Genomic DNA, 24594 nt, shown 5'->3' with positions numbered 1-24594 from the left:
CCATTCATTTGGAGGGAAGTCTTGGCCGTGATAATCATGTAATGAAAAGCTGATACTGTGCCAGCAATATATCTCTCTGATACAAGAAACACTCCACTCCTGCCATACTAGACAGATTGGAAATCTGACTGTGAAAGAATTCTTTCCATGTCAGAATGTGGCATGTTGTTCATTTCCCTGATTAGGCTATCAGTTGTACAACTCCACAACCCTCAGGCATAAGCAGACTTTGGTTTCTGTGTGGCTTACTCTGTTGGCAGCTTTCTTTCCTTTTTGTGTCTTTTTGCATTGAGGCTAGTCTTTATCTGATCAAATGCAGGGTCTTCTTGAATGAGGTCAGTTGACTGATTGCTCAAACGAAGAACACTGTTGGCCCTGATTGATTAATCTATCTGTATGGGGATGATTACCATGATGAAAGTTAAAAGGTTTCCTACAGTATTTAAACTTAGATCTGATAAGAAGCTCAGTTGTAAAACAATTTTCCTAGTTTGACTAATTTCCCTCTTAATTTCGTCCTTCTTTGGTTTGTTTTATTGACAAATACTTCTGTGATAGACATATAAGTTCACACCTTTTTCGCTTTAAACATAGATAACGTTTTGTAACACTGACAGAACCCATCCACTCATATTTGTTCATTTAAATGATCAGTAGCTTAATAGATATGTAACAAAATAATTCTTATATGGTGATTTAACTGAACTGTCTGAGGTAGGGCCGGCCTGTAGCATAGGCAAATGCTAGAGGCACTTGCCATCCATAGGGGGCGCCGCTAAATGAGTGAGGAAGGAAAATTGAAGATAATAGGAAAAACAATATTGTTTTATCTAATTTAATTTTGGATTACATTTCCGAATGATGCCAGTAAACATTTAAACACTTGTGATTCACTTTTGGTTTTGAAATAATGGTATGCCAAGCAGTTTTTGAAGTCTGTAAGTGTTTATGATTTACCTGTTTTTGTTTTGTTTTTGTTGTTTTCCTTACACTTTGGAAGCTGTTAGCTTAATTAGATAGAAAATGTAGGCTAGGCTTAAATAAGCATTTTGCTTCTGCCTTTTCAGTCATCACTTAATACATAACTGTTGCTTTGTTTAAAGTGTCTGCACTGTGAAAATTATTATTATATAATGACTGAATAAATTCTACTACTATTACATTATGAATTTTGAAATTGTATTATTATTTTCCTGCTCAATATCAGTGTTATTACCATTGTATTAATGTTGTCTTATAGGTAATTTTTATTTTAAAACAAAGGAAAGCTGTAAAACATAAAGCTGGATGTCAGTTGTCTTTCAGTGTATATGTGCTGTGATTGTTGGAGTTGGTTATAATACAAGGGGCACCAGTTAAAATCTTGCCTAGGGCACCAAGTCGGTTAGGGCCGGCTCTGGACTGAGGCTACAAACAGTAAGAAATCTCTAACTGCATATCTTACACGCTGTCTATAGTTCCCTGGACCTGGAGGCAAGCTGCAGATGTCCAGCCCCCTGACAGCCTGACAGGACGCGCGACCCTCAGCCATTCGCTGCCGTCACCACGCGGCTGTCAAGCACTTACATCCTTCTGGGTTACGTAAGAGGGACGGAGAGCTCTGATTGGCACGTGCGCTGAGTACGTCGAACGTAGGAGGATAATCAATTGCGTACACTAGCTAAGGAGCAAGTGATTGGCACTACTACCCGGCACTTTAAGACAAAAGGGACTCGAAACTTCCATTCACGTAGGCTAAGAGCTGCCCTCTAAACACACCGGGACATCCTTTAAACGAAGCTACGTCTTTACTACTGAAGCGGAAAAGGTGAGAGGGTTTCCGGGTTCGCTTTGGCTATAACAAGGGAGTTATTCATTCATTAAAACGTCTGTTTCTACGTTTTAAGACAAAAATAACCAGATATATTCTGGCAGGAGTTATGTGGAAGGTTTTGTCAATAAAGGAGGAAAGATAGCTGTGATAACTTATAGGTTATTCTCATTTTCATCATAGCAAGCCGGTAGCTCGAGTAAGTAGTGACGTATTAAGGAAATGCAGCCTTGCCCATGTTGCCACATGTTTCATGCAGTGACAGAAGTTCTCTTTGCTTCTCTCCTATTTCCTCACAGAATCTTCAGCCATGTCTGCGAACATTCATATCAACAGCCCCAATGTAAAGTACACAGACACACACATTGTGTCACAGTACTCCTACCACACCACATCAGTGCTCACAGATGGAAACAAAATCACTGTAAGTGCCCTTTGTTATTTTCACACGTAGTCTATTTGTGTTCAAACATATGCTTTTAAGTGCCATCTGTACAGTTTCCTTTGAATTTTGCTCCTCTGTATGGGACACAGGTGACACCACGAACCACTGAGATGACATTTCGCACAGAGAGGCGTGTGCCCCGGCTGGGTGTGATGCTGGTAGGCTGGGGAGGCAACAATGGGACCACAGTCACAGCAGCTGTACTGGCCAACAAGCTGGGCCTCACCTGGAGAACCAAGACTGGGATAAAAGTGAGTGGAGGGACACATAAGCACCTGTCCACACATGATCATTTCAATATGAGGTGGAAAAACAATTTCTTAAAATTGTACCTAATTTGAGTCTATTAATTCTTAAACTGATATTTAAGAATAACACTAGTTATGTAACTTAGGGGATGCTTATCATGTGGATTAACCTGCAATGATTTCCATACAAATGAATTCAGACCTCTGGCTGCCTTAAGGTAGGCAAAAGCAGAAAATTATCCCTTGTAATCCCTTTTATAATGCATTTATTTAGCTAAGCTGCTAAAGCATGCAAATACCGCTGTAAATCTTTTGAATAGTGCTAAAAGGTCCAGATGCTAAGTGAAATCTTTACAACTGGGCTGTAATAGAATGAGGCTGCCATGAGGGAGAAACTTCTTGTCCTATTTTATAAATATAGCCTACTGTATGTCCCATGATGCAGCAGGGGAGACTCATTATAAGCTGGTTATGCTGACATGTTCAGTAGAGTGTTAAGGGCTTAACTGAATTTGGTCTTGGGAAAATTCCCTAATATGGACAACCATTTTACCTCTAGTCTGCCATTTCCAGTTCCGCTATCTTCTGTTATTTACAGGATTTAATGTTCTTGTGGTAAGCTTTCAAAATGTTTTAAAAACACAAATCTTACAGGGAATGAATGTCATGTTTTTTTTACTTCATTCCTCAGAAAGCAAACTACTTCGGCTCCTTCCTGCAGGCGTCCACTGTGTGCCTTGGATCAGGGCTTGAAGGTGATATCAACGTGCCCTTCCGTGACCTCCTACCCATGGTGCATCCTGATGATATTATCTTTGACGGTAGGGGCCTCATCACAGTATAACCTATGACACAAAAACTGAGTCATGTTTGTAAGAGAGCATGTGAGGTAACAGCAGGGAAATGTGACCCTGGGGTCAGCTTCTGACAGCCCCCCTCCCTCCTTAAGACGAAGATGGTCAGAGTCTAGTCTATTACTTCATAAGGGAAGCTCTATTCTTAGATCTGTGCTGTACAGTAGTGGAAAATGACAGACATGAAAGCCAAGCAGCACATTTTCTTACCCTAAGTCTGTTTGTGTTTATAGGTTGGGATATTTCCTCTCTGGATCTTGGCAGTGCAATGGAAAGGGCTCAGGTGCTGGACTGGTCTCTACAAGAGCAACTACATCCACACCTGAGCCAAATGAAACCCAGACCATCTATCTATATCCCAGAATTCATTGCTGCAAACCAGGAGAGTCGTGCAGACAATATCCTCACTGGGACCATGGCTGAACAGGTAATGATCAGTCCACAGATGGCTTCTTTTGCTGTATTTTATCCAGATAGAGAACAACTGCCTAACTGAGGGGTCTGATCCAGGCATGACCTGACTGGTGTGCATTGCTATAGTTTCCAATCAACCCTAACAAATGATTAGCAGCTGGATTGCAATTCAAACAGTTCTTTTAGTAGCCCTTCATTGTGAATAAAAGTCTATAACTGAGAAAAAAGTTCAGTCATCCCCAACTTACACCGATGATAAAACCCTCATGTTTAATAGTCCAAAAATCTGGGATCACACCAAACCTTGACCATGATCTCCCTCTCATTCATAGCTCTGCAGTAACAACACAGCTACAACCACAGTGTACACACAAACATCAAATCAAAGGATTTCCTTCCTGATCATGGCTCCCGGACTTGAGCGTTGGCTTATACAATGTAGTCCTTGAATAGCAGCGTGTTATAAAATATATTACGTCAGCTTAGCTTAAGCTTTACAGTGAAGCCTGTGTGGAAGTGACATGGTTGCTGCTGTGGTATTTAGGCTGTTTTTTCAGCCTAAAAAAATGTATGACTGGAAACTCATTGGGGTTGCCATATTGGGAATGCTGACTCAACCTAACTTTCCATCAAGCTAAAGCTGACCCAACCTGTTAGTCAATTCATCACGCCCCCAATTATGCAAATGTTTGATATGTCTTAATATAATAAAAGGGATGGCTTTCATAAAAAAATCACCCCCATAGAGTTTGGAGAGTTTGGAGCCTATTCCAGCTGTCATTGGGCGAGAGGCGAGGTACACAGTGGACAGGTTGCCACTCTATTACAGTGCTAACACGTAGAGACAAACAACCATTCATGCACACACTCACACAGTGAGCGATTTGGAGGAACCAGTCAACCTGACAACCCTGTTTTTTAGACTATGTGAGGAAGCCGGAGAGAACCCACACATCCACAGACACAACATGCAAACTCCACACAGAAAGGGACCTGCACAGCTGGGGATTTGAACGAGGGACTATCATGCTGTGAGTCAATAACGCTAACCAGTAATGAGCTATTGAGACCCAAATTAGTTTTTGTAACCGGCTGTAAACATGTTTATTAGGGATGCACCAAAATGAAAATTCTAGGCCGAAACCGAAAATGAGGAAACCAAGGCTGAAAATCGAAAACTGAAACACCGAAATAAATTATTATGCAAATTATTAGTACGGAGTAGGCCATGTATTTTCTGTTTGTGTTGCACAGGCATTTTCTAGGCCACTTATTAGCAGACACTTGAAGCTAGTTTGTATAGCAGTTTGAACACACTGGGTTAAAAGAGCTCAAAGTTATAGACAGAAATGTCCCCGGTCTCCCCTAACATTGCATTTATGGCTATGACTGTGTACTAACCTCCCTAAAATCAAGGATCTCATTGCTGTAAAGTTGGTCATCTTACAAGAGGCTTCATGGGGATTCCTTGACTTTTAGAAATAACCTCAAGTGGACACTGCAGTTATTTGCACTTTTGGATTGGCTTCGTTTTTGAACCCCAGAGGTGCTTAGAAGACACAAACCTTCCTCTAGCTTTAACTTATATGACTAACTTGTGCTGTTATCACATCATAATGTAGCTAATACCAGTTCTTCTTCTCTGTTCTTGAAGTGTAGTTTCTAACAGCAGCCATACATCATTTATCATATTTTCTGTGACTCTAATTACACACTGTTTTTTCAGGTGGAGCAGATTAGAGCTGACATAAGGGACTTCCATCAGTCGAGTGGTGTTGACAAAGTCATCGTTCTCTGGACGGCCAACACCGAGCGCTTCTGTGATATCGTACCGGGGGTTAATGACAGTGCAAAGAACCTGCTAGCTGCAATCCAGGTGAGAGCAACGAGTCCGAATCAGAGTCTCACCAAAATTACTCCAAAGTGCAACATCCAGTTTGATCGGCTTTCCTCGTGCTCCCAATCAACCTAAAATGCGTTGATGGCTTGCGGTTGTGAATCACCCAATAAACTTTAATTTCCTCTGAAGTCGAAGGACCAAACGGTAATCCTCCATCACATTTAGTGATTAATAAAGCTTAGAGGGTGAAATATTAGCTGTCGTAATTCATCACTGTGGGTTTGTAGATGGAATTCTGTAATGAGTCTAAAAACTGTCTCCCTTTAAACCAGATCATGGAAGAAAATTGAGGTTTGCCTCCTACGGGTGACTTTTTATTTCATCTCCTGCCGTTCAGCGTACTTATTCTGATGTCAGCTGCAATAGTCTATTTCACAAACTAGTGATCTCCAGCAAATAGCTTACTTTAAAAGCAGCACAAAAGAGTTGTGCAATGAAGATGATGTGGAGAGAGACTAGGGAAATGCATCTTTGTGAGTTAAGCTTCCCCTCTCTGTGTAATATGATGAGACTCTTGGTAAAATATTTGTCTTCCTGCGTCCATCAGGCTGGAGCAGAGGTCTCTCCCTCCACGTTGTTTGCAGTGGCGAGTATACTGGAGGGTTGTGCCTACATCAACGGCTCCCCACAGAACACTTTCGTACCGGGGGCTGTGGAGCTGGCGGTGCAGAGAGGAGTGTTCATTGGGGGAGATGACTTCAAATCCGGTCAGACTAAGATCAAGTCTGTGTTGGTTGACTTTCTGGTCAGCTCAGGTATCAAGGTAAGAAAAAGAGAGAGTGGATTCAAAGGTTCAGTCTCAATAAATATGTTAAATAAGAAAACACTGAGCTGGAGAAATGTTTCTTTTCTTTTATACCTTCTGGGAACAGTAATTTATTCTGCTCCCATTTCCCTGCTGCATTTCACACTTGAAAGCATCTAATGAGAGTATATTTTACAGCTTAAGTCAATTGTTTTTATTTATAAAGCTCAAAATCACTAATAAGCTCACAGTCTGTGCAGCATTCAAGTCCTTCCATCCTCAGAGCTGTGGTTTATTTAACTCAGACAGAGTAGCCAACTTAATTGTCCAACCAGTTAATATGGGAATAAGATGACAGCTTCAAACTTACTGTACCATGTATTTTCTTATTTTAATAAGCCCCTCTCACCCCTCACAGCCGACCGCCATTGTCAGCTACAATCACCTCGGCAACAATGATGGGAAGAACTTGTCAGCTCCGCAGCAGTTCCGCTCCAAAGAGATCTCCAAGAGCAACGTGGTGGACGACATGGTGCAGTCTAACCCCATACTGTACTCCCCTGGAGAAAAACCTGACCACTGTGTGAGAGACTCAGACACTATATGAGACAACAAGCTCCATGTTAAGGTTTTAACACAAGAGCCGATCAGATGTATTAACTGTGTCTGTTTACTGTCTCAGGTGGTGATCAAGTACGTCCCCTATGTGGGAGACAGCAAGCGTGCCATGGATGAGTACACCTCTGAGATAATGATGGGAGGGACTAACACCATCGCACTCCACAACACCTGTGAGGTCAGTGGTCTCAGTGGTGCAAACTGCTAACTGCTACTTTAACACAAACCATAGTGCTTTATTTCACTGAGGAGGAGGCTTGGGAGTGCCAGAGCTTATGTTAATCCTTCTTAACAGGTCTTGGAGCTAATTTAAGGAGCTGTCTCCAGGTCATTGACTCATTGCTTTAGCCCACCCACAGTAATTTCTACACATTATATAACATTTGTTGCTTATGTTTAGACACTTGATTGACTTGAATGTATTAGGAAAAATAGATAACTCCTCATATCCTTTGAACATGATTAAAGGAGTGATGTATAAAATCTAAAAATGGTCAACTTTGGCGCCCCCTAGTGGTAGAAGTATAAGACAAAATTCTAAACAGGTCTGTACTGCCATGGATAGGATTAAAGTAAAATATTCCCAGCTCATCTATTTTTCTTTTTTGTAAACTTTGTTTATTAGAACTTTTTTAAATAATTTGAGAGTTGTGTTAAATATCAGTGCCGTATAACAATAAGACAATAAAATCCATAAATAACAAGAAAATGAAAATTGATTAATTAATTACATTAAAAACTCAATGATAATAATTAGCAATATTATTATAATTAAAACAATCATTATAACTTTAATAACCATAATAACAACAATAATACAAAAAGCAAACAAATTAATTATTGCACGTATACACAAACACAAATGTATACACACACATATCTATGAAAAATGAAAAACAATGCTGATAATGTGTATATTACATGAGGATACTAAATAGATACCAACAAGGTAGAATAATATAATAATATCAACAGTAATAAAGAAAGCCAGCTCATATCTTTACAAGGATCATCCAGATTTTCAGCAAGTAATCCACAAAATCATCATATTTTGAAGTTTGTGCAATCATACAAAAAATGCTAACAGATACTACGTTTAGAAATGAAAGAAATACATTTATGTAGTGTATTTTGGGTGTTCTTTTAGTACAAAAAAATGTGGATTAATGGTTGTTTAACCAGCTTTAATAGATCTTAATTTTTCTGTACATGTATCCAACAACAGTCAGGCACTAGACATAAACTAGTGTCATTTTATAAGCATCGGAGAGGTTGGCTTTTCATTCTCTGAGTATTAAAAATGCTGGATTAAGGGACTGCTTAGAAATGTAAGAAAAAGGTTACTATTATACGCTATATGACACAATTCTTGCATGTTTAAGGACCTATTATTATTAAAAAATGTCTCTAAATGTTTATCCTTCTATTACCTCTGTCTCTGCAACAGGACTCTCTACTCGCCAGCCCGATCATCCTTGACCTGGTGATCCTGACAGAGCTTTGTCAGCGTGTGACCGTCCGTCCTCAGGGAGAGGAGGACTTCCAATCCTTCCATAGTGTCTTAGCTCTGCTCTCCTTCCTCTGCAAAGCCCCCCTGGTACCATCAGGGACCCCAGTGGTTAACGCCTTCTTTCGCCAGAGAGCCTGCATAGAAAACATCCTGAGGTAAGGATGAGAATGTAATTTATCAGGGGTTAGAGGTTGTGATGCTCATTCAACAGAAGAACGATGCTCTAAAGGGATCTGGGTTGAGCACAGATGTGAGATATTTTGAGCGAAGTTAACAACACTCTCCCTCTTTGTATTTTTCAGAGCATGCCTCAGTCTTCCTCCTCAGAACCACATGCTGCTGGAGCACAAGCTGCAGAGAGACTTCCTGCCTCCACATGTCAGCCACATCAATGGCAACATGGCTGCCTTGAAAAAGGTTACTCTTTCCAACGGGAATCATATCACTCTAACAAACGGCATCTGCGCTCATGTGGAAGATGCAGCACATGCGATATGACCGCAAATACAACACTACAGCCCAAGATACTACTGAAATCAGATACTTTTTGTTACTAGACGTAAGGCCCTCATTGATCAAGCTACCATTACAAAAACTTGAGCAATACTGATTTGATAACTTTGCAGATACCTGACATTTATGTTAGATGCATTTGAGATCATCAGTATTCAACAAGTCCTTGCTAATTTAGGACTGGTGATGTAACATCTATACTGAGCATCAGCAGATAACAGTAAGCTCATATACTGCAAATCTTTGAGTCTTCATTCCACACAAAACTGTTCAAGGCAGGCCATGTTGAAAAAATATACCTCTGTTTTTATTAGAATTCAACATTTATTTCATATTTAAAAAGTAAATATGTTTTCTTTTTAATTTTTTGTTCATCTTGTATCTATTTTAAATGGTTCTTAATGTGTTAAGTAAATGTAAAATACAACTTTACTGTGAACTTCTTAGAAACAGATTTGTAGGTTTTACTGTTTTGCAGTTGTAAAAAGGTCTTGATAAATGCTGTATTTGTTTCTTAAATGTTCTGTTACAGATCTTGATTCATGAGGGACATCTTCTTAACATACTGCATTTTTGTGCTACTGTCTTTTGCTGCCTTTTGCAGCCATCCATATGGTTTTATGTTTAGCCAAATGACAGACAATATGGATGTAGTTTCAAGTGTTTTATTTGAAGCTTACATGCCCTATTTATTAACAATAAACATTTAAATACTTTTATTTGAACTGACCTTATTTAAAGCAACACTTGTTTTGTTTTTTAATTCATCTGAACTGCTTACATAGCCCAAATATGTATGTGTTTGCATGATTGGATGGAATCCATTATAACACACAAATAACTGACACCCCTTATGAAAAAATGGCCCAAACAGCAGAACATATATTTGTATGCGGTATCTTTATCTTGTTAATTCTTTGATGATACAGTACAGGGTTTAAACGTCAAGTATGCCAAATAAGTATTAAGAAAAGTCTGACTTGTGTTCCTAACCTTATTCTGAATTAATTGATGCCTATGTGATAAACTAAGATATCTACAAAAGCTTTGGCTAAGTTAGCTGCACCAAATCTGAGTCATTGTTTCAGCACCATTAGCCCATTACAACAGTTAAAATGATTTACAGACCTATAAGAAAGCTCATCAAGTGTAATGATGACTCAAAATTATTAATTTTAAGGAAATCAAAGAGGAAATTTTTGAAACATTCCATAGCCCATGGTTATTGTTTAATGCAATGAGGCATATTATTACCTATGCATGAAAATCTGGAGGTCTAGTGTGAAGTTGCAGGGTACCAGCTGTGTTGCTTTTAAGCAGGTTTAGAGCCCTCCCATCAGGGGCGTATCACGAAGTGGGCGCGTCTTATAGTACTGCGCACTACTTTGCATCCAGGATAGCACACCTTCCTAGTCCGCAGTATCACTACGTACACTCCTGACCTGCACACACAACACTACCTGACCTTTTTATTTACAGTCTATGTACCTGACTCACACGCATCCATCAAACAGTGTCCATAGCAACCACGCCAAAAACGACACTTTGAATATGGGTCTATAATCAAGTCTCCGTTTTTAATATTCGTCAGTTTTGAAACATGTCTTTCAAATATTGAGGACTGATCCATAGACTGTAAATAACCGGCGCGTTTCCTGTCATCCGACCGGTCATTTTTCACTTCCGCTCCCGTTGCTGCGACACAGTACGTCACCAGCAATGGCGGACAAGGAGAAGCGCCGGTCAGGGGCTACTCCTCCAGGGATGCCCGAGGGCAAAGGCACCAAATCGGACACCGACAGAGAGTTCCTGACGCAGGGTGGGGTGGGAGAGCTGCTCCGCGGAGCCATCTTGAAGATGGTCGAGGCCAGATCAGACGATCCCATCGGGTTCCTTGCAGACCACTTCTGCAACCTCGCATCCGTGCCAGAGACCGGCACAGCTGGATGCAGCGATGGGGATCAGTTTAGTAACGGCCTGGTGAGCGCAGGTGCGCAGGAGCAGCAGCATCTTAACCGAGCACTGTGGCACCTGAGGCTGGCACACCACTCCCAGAGGTCTGGACTAATTTCTTTCATATACCTTTATAGGTTGATATTTTTTTGGGAAGGGGCTTTGATCAAACCCTGATGATCTCTCACTGCCCTACTTGGGGCGGCTGTGACTCAGTGGTAGAGTTTGTCGTCTCGTGTCCTCGGGTATGACACTGAATGGGATAAGTTAATACTGAAGGGCTCTTTACATAGAAGTCTCTGTCATCAGTGAATGTGGTGTGAGTGGGTGAATGTGTCATGGAATGTGAAAGTGCTGTGTGTGGTCAGAAGACTAGAGAAAGTGCTATATAAAACAGTCCATTTACCATTTACTGCGTTAATCAAGACATTTAAATAATTCAGCTACACATAATTACTTACGGCACTCTTAGACATTTATCCTGGTTCAGCTGCAGTCTTTTTAAGCTGATTTTCTCCCCTGTTCTGGTGTTTAACCTTCTTACAATGAAAATGTATTCATCTTTTCACCCTTAAATCATGCAAAAGTATGGCACAAGAGATTATTTGATTTCCTTCAAAATAATGACTATGTATATTTGTTCATTAGATTTATAAAAGCCAGCTTTTGCATGAACCCTTTGATAAAAATGACAACTTTTCATTAGTGTCTCCTTATCTTTGGTGAAAGCAGAATTGGCTACTGGTTAATATGGTTCTTTTCTTTTAATCAGGTCAGCTTTCAGCAACAATGTCCGTGTGGCCTACGACCTTTTAAACCTGACTGGCCCCCTCAGACAGTCCAGTGAGGCTCCTGAAGGCCCTGATGGCTCCATGGCTGACAGCCCAACAGCAGGAGGAGGTGGTGGAGGTGTAAGAGGAGGCCTTTACACACAGACTCTTCAGTGTCTGTGCAGCGAGGGCGGGGTCCCTGCCTCCACATCGGCCCCTCTCCTTCGTCGGCTCCACTGCCAGGACCACGAGGCCGTCCCTTATGACATCTTCCGTCACGGTGTGCTCACATGTGCAGTTTTCTCAGACTACATCCGGCAGGCTCAGAGGCTTTACGCTGAAGTGTGCTGCCCGGATGAAGGGCCTGCCTCTCGGGCCCTGTGCCTGGCTGTGCTGGGGACCTTAAAGGAAGCCCTGGAGACTTCTCAAGGCTGTGATGCAAACTGTTCCCCTAATGCTAATACTAAGAGTACTCCCTGTTTGGAAGCTAATGTGAAGGCTATACGCTACCTGGAGGCCAGTGCCAAGATGTCTCCCTATAAGCTAGCTCAGGCTATAGCTGGAGCCCAGACACGGGGCCCTGGTGGTGATATGGACGCTAAGGAGTTTGAGAATGCAGCTGCAGAGCTTTTTATCACTCGGGTGAAAGTTGTGTCCTAGGTTTCTCATACCTGATGAATGTACAGAATTAAAGAGTTTATCTTAGAGTGAATAATAACTTGTGTTCCCTTTCTAACCTCTAACAAACATATTCACTCTGTGGCCATTTTCCTCTTTCATTTGAGGCCCAAACTTTGTTTAAATGTTGCAGTGCCGTGTCCTCTGATTTTAAGTTGTATCAGCTTCAGGTTTCTGACCACATTTATCATTTTACTATTTCCTGATTGCAAAAAATAAAATAAAATGGGATAAACTGTGAAATTTAAAATTAGTTAACTAATTATTGACTAGTAGATGGCAGTTAATGTTTACATTGAAAAATACCAAGCTAATGTTACTATTAGCTTACATTGGGCTGTCTTTTGAAAATGGCGTAATTTTACTAGCTAACAGTAATACTATCAAAAATTGGTATGATGCTGACAGAAGTTTTTGAGTGGGTTTCAACCATTGACTGTATAAAATATGGATGTAGGATCCGTGACGTCACCCATCTGCGTCTGAAGCGCTGATTGAGGCCAATCGTCAACGGCAGCCATATTGCTGCTGTCGAGTCAGTGTGATGTAAAGAGGTGGGCTTTGAGCCTCCTAGCCAACAGCTACAGTGTTCCCGCCTGTCAATCAATTCAGCTGTGCCTCTCATTGGAAGACTCGGAATCTCAACATCTTTGAAATTGCCCGGTTGAAAAAAATCTCCCCCCCAACGTTGTGTGTCGATCAAGAAATAAGCTATCCAGACTACACTAGTCTTTTGTACCAGGCTGTAAACATGTTTATTTCTGCTGTAAAGATCGTCTTTTTTAAATTAGTGTGCATGAGGTTTCAGAACTTCCGGAGCCAGCCTCAAGCGGAGCCTTTATGAAGTGCAGTTTTTAGCACTTCTGCATTGGACTTGATCTGACTACATTTATCATTTGACTATTTCCTGATTGAAAAAAAAAAAAAAGCAATAAACTGTGAAATAAAAAAAAAGACTGGTAAAATACATATTAGTTAACTAATTATTTACTAGCAGATGGTAGTTAACGTTTACATTCAACAATACCAAGCTAATGTTACTATTATTGTTACTATTGCATTGGGCTGCCTTTTGACACTGTTGTCCAACATTAGAGAAAATGGTGTAAATTCCTAGCTAAGACTAATGCTAGCAAAAAAATGGTACAATGCTAACAGAAGTTTTTGAGTGAGTGTCAATGTAACAGCACATTCATGCCTTTTCCTTTCATATAACACTTTAGGTAATGTTAGCGTTCAGCAACTTCTTAGCTAACGGTAATGATTGGAAGAGATTTGTTGAATGCTAACAGTCGCTGTTGTCTTGTTGTGGCTAATGAGTTAACCAATATATTCTTACCAAGTTAAGTCCTGTTCATGATGTTACTATAAAGTAACATTTTCAAAGGTATTGATAGTATTTTGCCACTTTCGAGATAATAGTAGTCTAATAGTAGTTTGAAATAGCTCAATGCTAGCTGACAAATTATTAAATCTGACATTTTTGAAAGCTATTTTCTGGGGGCATTTTTTCCCTTTATTAGGTAGGACAGCTAAAGAGAGACAGAAAATGTGGGCGTTAGAGAGTGGGGTAGGACTTGCAGTGGGGGTCGGGGCTGGAAGTAGAGTTAAAATGACTATGATTTACTTACTTATCTATTTTTTCGATATCAACTTACAGCCAGGAACACTACCAAAAAACAATAGCCTACAACATTTCAGCTTACCAACCTGAGCTTGATGTGACAAGAAAATCGCAGCCAGTCAATATGGTCCTAATTTCAAAAAACACCTCATAACAAGTAACAATAGAGCATGTGTCATGTGTTCATTGGACTTCTAAACCAAAAAAGAAGATACAGTGCATTTGATGTAATTGAACAAGTTGCCACTGCAGTGCCGTGTGAAGGATGTGTTCCTTTCATAGGCCGAATGTACTCCTTAAAATCAGCATTCATTCTTGCAGGTTCCGTTATAGTTTATCCTTTGCCATGAAATATTCAAACTAGAAAGTAACACTGTACTAATCTTTGTCTCTAATCTTTATCAAATAACCCTGTAATGAGTCCTTGTAATTAGTCCACCCATGATTTGTGTTGGAGGAATGTGGATTAAACTGAGCTTTTTTAATGGCTGTACTATGTAATTCTTTTTAATTTTAGAGCATTATAATTCAACCACTCCAAGGTTTTATTAACTATTTATTAGAAACTATTAGCTGCACAAAAAGAGAGGAACATATGTATCAAATGTAGGAGATCAAAAACATGTCAGCATTGTATAAGTTTAGGATTAATGGTCCTGATTTGCAGGTAAAGTAAGGAAAGTCATTGAGACTTCAAGTGTAATACATTTAAATGGCTGTATTTCCAAGTAAAGCAAGACATAACTTTGAAAATGAAATGTAATGGGGGGGGATTTTGAAAATCATTCACTGTCAACAGCACATATGGCAAATGTCCTTGAAAATGACATAGAATAAGTAGCTTTGCATCATTATTTGTAAAAGGTATAAATCTGAATGATGGGGCTACCTTTAGTTAAACAGTAGTCAAAATTAAAGGCAATCTGCATTTACTGTTGTACCACAGTTCAGTGGTCAAATGAGTTCAAGTGGGCTGATTAAAGTAACATATTAGACAATTCCAGTGTTAGAATATTGTACTTAGACATTTTACTTAAGAAAATATAACAAAACAACAACATGCATATTACTCTGAGGTAAGATTAGGTTCTTAGTTATGAGGTAAAAGTGATTACATTTTAGCACAACATTAACTTCATGCACAAGATGTAAAAGTAAGTGTTGTGCAGACAGTCCATTTAAGAAAAATTCATACAACTTGGATGGATTGCAATAATCAATGCATTACTGTTTTACATAAGCTTGTATAGTTTAATTTGTATTAATCAATAATAATACAATACACTGGTCCTCTCTCCTTTATACAGATGATTAAAGAAGGCATGATGTGCCTTCAAATAGAAAAGTTAAGATTTATGTTGAAGGGTTCACTTGGAAAATATAACAGGACGTGGATGCCATTTATTGAATATGTTGAGAAACTGTCATTCCCAGTAACTTAAAGCAACATATGTCTGTGAGGTGGTATTCAGCCCTGATCATGTTGGGGAATGTAAATGTCCCTGTTTCCCAACTGACCTGTGTTTTCTTGATCTCCTTTAAATGTAATACAAGTAATTTATGTACCCTGTTGTACCTTACAGCTGAAGTGTTTTGTTTTGTTGTTGTTGTTGTTGTTGTTTGTTAATTAGTTTGTTTGTGTGTATCTGTATATACATATCTATATCTATATCTATATCTATATCTATATAGATATAGATATATATATATACACAATTACTTTATGTCTAATCTATTTAATTTTGGTTATTTTGTGTCCTGTGTAATTTGTTTAAAGTGGTGACCACTTGTTTAATGCCAGTTATTGGCCAAACTATTGTACTTGTTATAAAAGGAAATGGGAAAATAGGAAAAGAAACAATACAATACAGATTTATTTAGGTTTTTTTTATTAAATGAATAAACACGAGTAATTTATTTTCCAAATGAAAGTATAAAATAGATTAATAAGTGAAATATGAATTAAATATGCATCTGTAAACCACTAGAAACCTGACATTTTAGGCAAAGCCCACATGCTATCACCTGATACTTACTTTCAGCCGCTAGATGGCAGCACTGCCCTCGTGGTCACACTGCCAGACACAAACAGAGAAAGAAGGCGGAAGTACACAGCCTGACTGTTTATGTTTATATGACAAGAGAAGCATTTGAACAGCAATCAGCACATGAGCCGCATTGTATCTGTTACTTTCTTTGCATTAATGTAATGCTGCCCGTGCTGCCTCCCGGTGGAAAGTAGTCAAAATGGAGGAAGAGGGACAGCTGCGGTCCTTCATGTTCCTCATGACTTACCTGCTGATGAAGCGCAGGAGAGATATCAACCACGCAGACACTCAGAGACGCAATGAGATCCAGAGACGAATCAGGCATCGTCAGTACTTCTTCCAGAGACAGAGGAGGATGATGATGGTTAGTCATTCTTCTTAGGTCTTATGTCACATGAATACCATCACGTCATCTGCATCATGCACATGGAATGTTGTATCAAACCACCATTAAGGATCGTAGAAATACAACATTTACCTGTTATTGGTGTTTTTAATCCCCTATTATTCTGAAAACACATGTAAATGTATTAGTACATAACTTAAACTCCATTGTTTGAGTTCATAAGTCCAATGCTCGTTTGCTCAGTAATGGAAGGGCATCAAAATAGGCTACTGAATTTGACACCATATATTAATAAATAACATTGGACATCTGAAATAAAAGACAGATAAGTGTACGTTTGTTCCTTCAAATATGTACTCATAGATTGGAATAAAAATGTGACATTTTGCTGGTATATAAACAAACCATGCAACTAGTACACAATCCAGGGTTAGGTAAAAAAAATTGCAACATTATTTTTGATTATCTTTTTATTCTTATTTTGAAGGGAAAGAAATACGAGATATGTTGCTTTTAATTTCACCCACCAGAACAGGGGAAATGTTTTGATATAAGTGTTTGGGGATTTATGTCAAATATTTATGGACACAACATGAGGCTTTAAGTGTTTAAAAATGTATCAGGAAGGTCTATTCGTTCTTACTTTTCCCATTTAAGAGAAAAAAGCACCCCAAAATGGAGTCTTTCAACAACTTTGTATTACAGAGGTGAAAGTAAAAAAGAAGGGGTGAAATCGCTTGAAAAAAACAGTCTGGTAAGAGATTGATTGTTGGATGAAACTGGTAGAGTAATCTGAAGGTAATTTAATTTGGTCTTCTTCTCTGCAGATGATGTTAGCAGGAGGTATCCGCTCCAATGTCCGTATCCGCACACGTCCCTGGACCACCACTCCAAGCACTGATTGGTGGGAGCGAGTGGTGATGACTGAGTTCCAGCCGTCCGATTGGCTGGACAAGTTCCGTATGAGTAAAGAGACGTTCTTCTACTTGTGTGAGAAGCTGAGGCCTCGCCTGGCGCGTCAGGACACCAGCTTCCGCCTGGCGCTGCCCGTGGAGAAGCGTGTTGCTGTGGCTCTGTGGCGCCTGGCGTCAAACATCGAATATCGCACCATCAGCACCTTGTTTGGTGTGGGCAAGTCCACCGTGTGCAGGTGCGTCAGAGACATGTGTCATGCCATTGTGGCGCTCCTCAGTTCCATCTATCTTCGGCCTCCTTGTGAGCAGGAGCTGGAGGACTCTGCCCAGCTCTTCCTCTCTAACTGGGGCTTTCCTCACTGTGTTGCTGTGATAGCAACACTCCACACAGCTATCATCACTCCATCAAACAACGCATCTGACTATGCTAACCCTGCTGGCTGGCTCTCTGTGATGTCGCAGGTAGAGAGAGCACCCATATATCATCAGTCAACTAAATAATGCTCTAAAGTTGTTCCGTCAGGTTTAAATTCTTGTTTCTTTTTTAATCAATCGGGTGTCAGGTGGCTGTGAACGGCCGGGGACAGTTCTGGGACGTATGTGCCAGTTTTCCAGGAGGAACAGACCCAGCTGATATCTTACAGAACTCATCATTGTGGGCTACAGCAGCAGAGGGTGGACTGTCACCTGCCACACCGCCCATCTTCATGGGAAAACCACTCAGGTAAAGCTACAGACAACAGCACCAGGGTCAAACCAGTGAGTTTCATTTTCAGGTCATTTACGGTAGGAGACGAAAATGTGCGACCTGAGAATGAATAGTTAGCTTTGTCTCTTATGTCTTTTGTTAATTAGTCCATCATAAACAGCCTCCAGCATTAGGCGTAGATAAACTCCAGTTCTGAAGTCTTGTTTTTACAGAAAGTTGAAGTTGTATGTTTAATGCAGCCTCACCCTTTTACCAGTTTCTAAAACCACAAAGGAGGATCTCAGTCTTGTCTCATTATGACCTACAAAAGCAGGAAAGACCAAAAACAACAAGATTAACTATTTCTATGTTTGAACTTTTGATGCCTGTAAACACTGTAGGTGTCAGAAGAGACTACAGCACACTAAAGGAACAATCTTTTGTTACTCATTGTAAAGCAAATATTCATAGTAACATTTCACTGTTAAAGGTAGCAAGATGAGACTGTAGAAAATACTATATGCAAAGTTGTAAGAGGTACAGCTTTGTCCACAGAGACACCAAAATCATCACAAACAGGAAATTCCATACCAGGAGCTTTAAGTGCAGTCAAAGATTGTGACTCAAAATCAATATTCAGAAACAAGTACCAGTGTCAAAAAGTTTAGAGTCAGGCCAGAAATAAAATATTTGAATTCAGCACATGATCTGTAATGAAGAAGGCATGCCTACACCCTACCAAAATCCAGTGTGTTGTCTTTTTAATTGTCTTTTGTTTGGTTGTATGGATAAAATGTAAAGGAATAAGCATTGTGCTTGGACTTTGTGGATATTAATTATAATAAATCAAACTATAGCCTTAGCCAAATTTAGACCAAGATTCCTCCAAACATGTTAGAATATTTGCATGTGGCCCTTAAGTATGTAGATAAAGTATGTTTATCTTTTAATCCCATTTATTTGAATAGAGGCTGAAATACTGCAGTGCTGAGTCTGTATTAGACTCTGAAACTGCTGTAAATTGATGTCCCTGATATCCGATGTTGTGTCCAGGTATGTGCTGCTGGGGGAGGCCTGCTACCCTCCACAAAGCTGGCTACTGAAAGCCTATCCTGAGGAAAGAGGTCGAAGGGGAGGCCACACTTCACTGACAGACCAACAGCAGCTCTTCAACCAGCGGCTCACTGCAGCGCTGCATGTCCCTGAGGAGGCGCTGCTGAGGCTGAGGGCGCGCTGGCAGTGCCTGAGCAAGAGGAACGACTGCGGCCTGGACGTGGTGCCCACAATGATCCTGGCCTGCTGCATTCTGCACAACATTTGCGAGTGTCATGGCGATGCTTTCAAGGCGGAGTGGCAGGTGGAGGTTGCTGCATCTGAGAGTCCTCAGCCTAACCACAGGCCGCTACTCTCGAACAGTATGGATGAATGTCACACTGAGGAAGTCCGACAACTATTCTGTGACTATTTTGAACAGCTGAATACCTGAAAAAATGTCATTTGTACATACATTGTTAATAAAACCTGTAAACATTTGTACAATATTGAACTACAACATCTTTTTAAAACACAAGGTTGTTTTTATAGAAGGTAATGTTATGTTGCCTTATCTATGGACTGTTTATTATTGTGTTTATCTATGCCTACTATTTATAGGAATATTAAATCGTAGCCACATTAGAAATGTTATCTAATAACATAGAGGAATTAACCCTTGACCAACATTGAAATTAGATAGATAGTTAGATAGTTAGATAGATAGATAGATAGATAGATAGATAGATAGATAGATAGATAGATAGATAGATAGATAGATAGATTTGCATGAATTAAATGCAACTGCACTGTAAGACCACAAGATGTCACTGCTAGCACAGTGTACGACCACCACAATCGTCGCTCATACTCCCTCTTGCCTGATGCAGTTTTACTTGCATTATACTGCAGGTTATTGATTAATTGATTGATATCTACTTATTTAAAATGTCATACACCTTAGTGACTATGCATTATGTTGCACTGTACTTAAAATAATACTTTTTCAGGGATATAGAGCATATAGGTAGGGGCGTCGCCAGGAATTCTAGGCCCCCTGAAAAGATATCTCAGTGGGCCTCATCACCACAACCAACCCTACAAAATATAACATTGCTGCTATAATACTGGTTTATTTGCATTAAACAAAAATATATGCTTAAAACTATCCTGGTTAACTTGCTCAAATCTAAGCTACATATCAATATTAAATGTAACTGCACAAAATTGACCTTCAGACTGTTCACCTCAAGCCAAGTGACTTGTTGAATAACAACAAGGGGGCATTATTTGGTATAATTTAACCTCATCAATTAAAATAAAACTCTAAAAACCTACAGTTTACTTTCAATCAGATTCAGCTACACTTGATGCTATGAAAATATAACAATTCCCCACTTTAGGCATTAGACGTGCATCTCACAGAGCTGAGACCCCCCTTTTTTCCAGAAAGGAATTCTGACTATTTATTCAGACAATTGTAGTTATCTTAATGCAGTTATAACAAAACAAAAGAAAAGCTTAGTAGAAAACACAATTTATTTCAGGCCCATTAAGGGCCCCCCTCCCCGCTTGGGGAGTCCCCCCACTACGACGCCCTTGCATATAGGTGCAGGGGCTTGCCCAGAACTTTTTGACTGTGGTGGCCCAACTGAGGCTCTCACATAGCCAGGGGGTGGCCAGTGCATTTACAAATAAATAACATTTACCCTTTCTGTCTTCACAACTTACTTTCATTAAGTATTAAACAGTTGTTATATTCCTTTTGACTTAAAAAACAAAACATGACAAAGTGGCATAAATATTCTAAGCTTAATTCTTTAAGGACTTACAAATGATGTTTTTTCAAAGTCACATTTGAGGGCACTAATAAAGAAATCTACTGTCAGCCTTTTAACTCATCCCAAATTATAGATTGTAAAGAAACCCCACCTCTGACAAGGCAAACAGCCAATCATAGGTTAGGATTTTGGGGTGGCCCCTGGGGTGGCCAATTGGATTTCAAGGGGTGCCAGTGCCACCCTTGGCCACCCCTCTGGACACGCCACTGTGTGTAGGTGGTTGGTTGGATTAATTGAGCTGTGCATCGCCTACATTATATATAATCAGCTCTTCCTTACTCATACATCTTGGATTCTGCATCTTCTCATCGACATCGATTGTGTGCTCAGTGTCAGATCCCACCCCGAGGACCCGCCTCGTTCATTCAATTGGTCTGTCACAAACCTGTTCCATGCAATTCTCCGTCTGTCACTCAACACCACACTATCTCCTCCTCTTTGCTCGGCATCAGACTGGTGTGTGTGCCGACCTTGTTTCAGGCGACGAGCTACCCGAAAAGCCAGCTGTTTGCAAGCGTTTACATTTCTGGGCAAAAGCCGCCGGTCCGGCACGCATTTTATGCCTTTTTTTGGGCAGCGCTAGTAGCTTTAAATTTTCCCGTCAAAATGAGCCAGGATGTAATGGGGTGCAACCTTGCTATCGTTAGCTAGGCGGACAAATTCCTTCAACCAGCTCGCTGCTTCAATCACTGCGGGTTGATACAACATTAGCCGAGGCGTTGTTAAGTGAGCTAGCGGGCTCTCGAGGCAGTAAGTTGGCTAACGCTAGCTAATGTAGTTACTGAGCAAACGGACGCATCGCTGCGGCGTGGATAATAACGGTTACCACTCTACTGTTAGCTTACTAGCTACCACTACTACTCTTACTAGCGTTAACCAGGTAGCTAGCGCTGGAGATACTGCACAGATATCAACTGGTACGGGGTTGGATGTCGCGACACTGCAGTTTTGAACCCCTTTTGGTGGATTGTGAAGATAGAATTGGACCAAAGTGACAGACAGTTGGAACATTAAGTAACAGAGGGGGGTTTATTGTATCAACCAGGTATTTAGAAGTGGCTTTTCTGTTGCAGTAATTTTAACATTTGCTGTATCAAGGCAGCGCATCTCGGGGAGGCCCCACAATCTCCTGGCTCCCTATTCTCCCGTGATTTGCCGAGAACACCCGGGTGAAGTCGCAGTTATTCTCGGCTGGGGGGACAACTTGACAGCGAGGCCCCTAGCTAGTCTCCCCTCCCCCTATCCCGTCCATCCATCCATCCGCCCGTCAAGCTCGGCAGTCAGACCACCTCCTCCTCCTCGCCTGAAACCGAAGCGAGGACCGGGGATTTGGGGTTAAGCTGAAACAGTGGGCAAGCGTCGCCGGCCGGGTCCCGTGTAAACCGGGCTGATCAAAAAGCAGAGGGGATGACTCTGGAGTCCATGATGGCTTGCTGCCTGAGCGAAGAGGCGAAGGAGTCGAAACGAATCAATGCAGAAATTGACAAACAACTCCGTCGAGACAAGAGAGACTCCAGGAGAGAGCTGAAATTACTTCTTCTCGGTATGTGGCGTGCCAATTTTCGAATGTGCTATTATTGTCATGTCTTGTGTCGTTTTATGGACAACTAATCTTCTTGGGCCTTCTTGGCAAATGCTAGCGAATATGCTACTAGTTAATGTTGCTAGCTGGACGCCTAGTTTCAGTATGAGCAACGTTATGTCATGATATCCTTAGTACATGGCTTTTTATGCATTTCTGTTTTAAATCATCGAAGCTTCTGTATATTTTACACCCAAAAATGAGATGATCAGTGATACTGACTCTTTATTTCAGTGTGTGTATTTGCATTTGCTTTACAGACAAAAGCTCATCGAAGTTTCTAAGATGTCACCATTTACAGGCTCCCACATGCTTATCACTTGGCCAGTGTGACATTATTGTCAAATAAGGATGTAACCATATACTCAACTATCGATCCGATACGAATCACGATACAATGGGTTCACTATACATTACATATTTCCCCGGATTATGATATTCTCTAATTATTTTAAGAATAATTATGAAGTCAAATAACTATTATTATCTGACAACAGTTGCATATACATTTTTAGTATTTAACGATACAAACGTCAGAGGTTCCCTAGTTACAGAAAAAACGAAATAATTTTATTTTCTTTGTAGAAATTTTCGTTAATGTTATCTAATATGATATCTTCTTCACTGTATTATTTTTAATAAAAAAAAGTAAAAAACAAACAAACAGTTATGTAATCCCATTTTAAGCAGCTGGTAAATTGTCCATAAACAATATTGCAGCTTGTATTCCTGGCATTAGCAAGTGTTTATAATTACCAACACAATTTGTTCAGCGTTTGGTTTGTAACATGTTAACCAAAACGCAGATACCAGATCATAGCTCATGGTAATAATTATGGCTTTTAATCGCCTGTGGACGAAGGGGGTTTTAAAATCCACTGTCCAACATAAGTTGTTTGGATATACTGTCAATTTGGTGCTTTGAACTTCTAAATGTGGCGCCATTTTTAAGTGCTGTTCGTGCTCTTTGTGCAGTTCATCAGTCTCTTTGCAAACAGTTCTTGTCTTGTCCGTTACCTTCCCTCCGTGCCCTAACACCCTTGATTTGAAACATGACTGTGCAATCTCAACCTCAGAATTGTCCCTAGCTTCTGCCATGTCTGTGTGTTACCATTTAGCTGCAAACTCAAGAGACTTACTGACTTCAATCAAGAGGACCCAAAAGCAGATAGTGCCCTCTGCTGTTAAGAAGAGTTTTGCTTTTTATCCCTTCATCTTATCGATTTGATCCGTCCCGATATTTTATTGTATTGTGAGGTATTGTTACTTCCCTATTGACAAGCTCTATTGCCATTTCGTTGGCCAGCTTACAAAGGCTGAAGATGCAGCAGCCCTTTGGGTTGCGTTGCACTGTTGCTTTCTTCAGGTTGCATAACATTTGTGCAGCTGGACGAGGCTCCAGGATCTTTATCGAGATGCTTGCTTGGTACGTTTTTCTTCATAAATATCAGTGCCTCATATTTATTAGCCTGCACACATTCTACCCCTCCATACATGAAGGATACAGAGGGATTTGCCCCCTCATCCGGTAGTCTAGCTGAGTAGGTTAGCTATTTTTATAGCTGGTGTGTGGGCAGGTGGGAGCTGCTGTTGAATAAGTTGCTCTGTACTGCATTGATTCATAGTTCTGTGCACAGTAGAAGGAACAATAGGCCATCACAAATGTACTGGTGCTGCTTTCACGGACATGTATTCTGTGGGCATGGCTCTTGTAACAGGTAAACATTTAACTGCATGTGTAGGCCGAGGCTTGCCAGCAACCGAAACAACAGATAAATGTGAAAGCTACTCAAAAAAAAAAAAAAAAAATTAACTGTCCATTTTTAGGACAATTAGAGTTATCTAGGTTGCATCCTTAGTTTCAAAACGTTTGCTCCCATTTCTCGCCCACCTAAAGCAGCCCTGGATATTTGACATGTGTGTCTACTTTCATTTCCCTGCTGAATACCTCAGCTCAGAGAAATAGGCCACACCACCACCATACCGTTGATGGGACGTATTCTATTCTGTGTCATACATATTAATCTCTGTCCCAATCCATTCCGCCTGGAAGCCAAGGTG

The 24594-nt window shown here is 40.4% G+C and overlaps 4 protein-coding genes across 6 annotated transcripts in view; all 4 read left to right on the top strand.

Annotated features, from left to right (window-relative positions):
• Positions 1-1462: 1462 nt before the first annotated feature.
• Positions 1463-9776, top strand: LOC117806821 (inositol-3-phosphate synthase 1-A-like). 2 transcript variants are annotated; one of them, XM_034675896.1, is made up of 11 exons: positions 1463-1807; positions 2110-2234; positions 2345-2506; positions 3195-3324; positions 3591-3784; positions 5498-5647; positions 6219-6434; positions 6835-6999; positions 7099-7212; positions 8482-8699; positions 8847-9776. In XM_034675896.1, the coding sequence occupies exons 2-11, from the start codon at positions 2121-2123 to the stop codon at positions 9040-9042; spliced, it is 1659 nt and encodes a 552-aa protein (XP_034531787.1). In that variant the 5' UTR covers positions 1463-1807; positions 2110-2120; the 3' UTR covers positions 9043-9776. The 2 variants fall into 2 exon arrangements, with proteins under 2 accessions (XP_034531787.1, XP_034531788.1); XM_034675897.1 differs by having other exon boundaries at positions 1467-1729.
• A 661-nt stretch (positions 9777-10437) lies between these two features.
• On the top strand, positions 10438-13386 carry tpgs1 (tubulin polyglutamylase complex subunit 1). The gene is made up of 2 exons (XM_034675898.1): positions 10438-11114; positions 11783-13386. The coding sequence occupies exons 1-2, from the start codon at positions 10777-10779 to the stop codon at positions 12438-12440; spliced, it is 996 nt and encodes a 331-aa protein (XP_034531789.1). The 5' UTR covers positions 10438-10776; the 3' UTR covers positions 12441-13386.
• A 2755-nt stretch (positions 13387-16141) lies between these two features.
• LOC117805718 (protein ANTAGONIST OF LIKE HETEROCHROMATIN PROTEIN 1) lies at positions 16142-19619 on the top strand. Its single transcript, XM_034674241.1, has 4 exons — positions 16142-16494; positions 17304-17852; positions 17954-18114; positions 19132-19619. Exons 1-4 carry the CDS (start codon positions 16330-16332, stop codon positions 19562-19564), a joined length of 1308 nt encoding a protein of 435 aa, XP_034530132.1. The 5' UTR covers positions 16142-16329; the 3' UTR covers positions 19565-19619.
• A 1534-nt stretch (positions 19620-21153) lies between these two features.
• The window catches only part of gna11b (guanine nucleotide binding protein (G protein), alpha 11b (Gq class)), a 36568-nt gene continuing 33127 nt past the window's right edge, over positions 21154-24594 (top strand). The window contains exon 1 of one of the 2 annotated variants that reach the window (XM_034674315.1): positions 21154-22494. In XM_034674315.1, the coding sequence (XP_034530206.1) occupies positions 22359-22494 (136 nt within the window). In that variant the 5' untranslated portion in view covers positions 21154-22358. The remainder of the gene's footprint in view (positions 22495-24594) is intronic. The other variant, XM_034674314.1, reaches the window with a different exon arrangement.

This window comes from Notolabrus celidotus, chromosome 22 (genome assembly GCF_009762535.1).
Source record: "Notolabrus celidotus isolate fNotCel1 chromosome 22, fNotCel1.pri, whole genome shotgun sequence".
In the NCBI taxonomy this organism is placed as follows: Eukaryota; Metazoa; Chordata; class Actinopteri; order Labriformes; family Labridae; genus Notolabrus; species Notolabrus celidotus.
The sequence above is the reverse complement of the archived record's forward strand: the minus strand, read 5'-3'. Positions and strand labels throughout refer to the sequence as shown.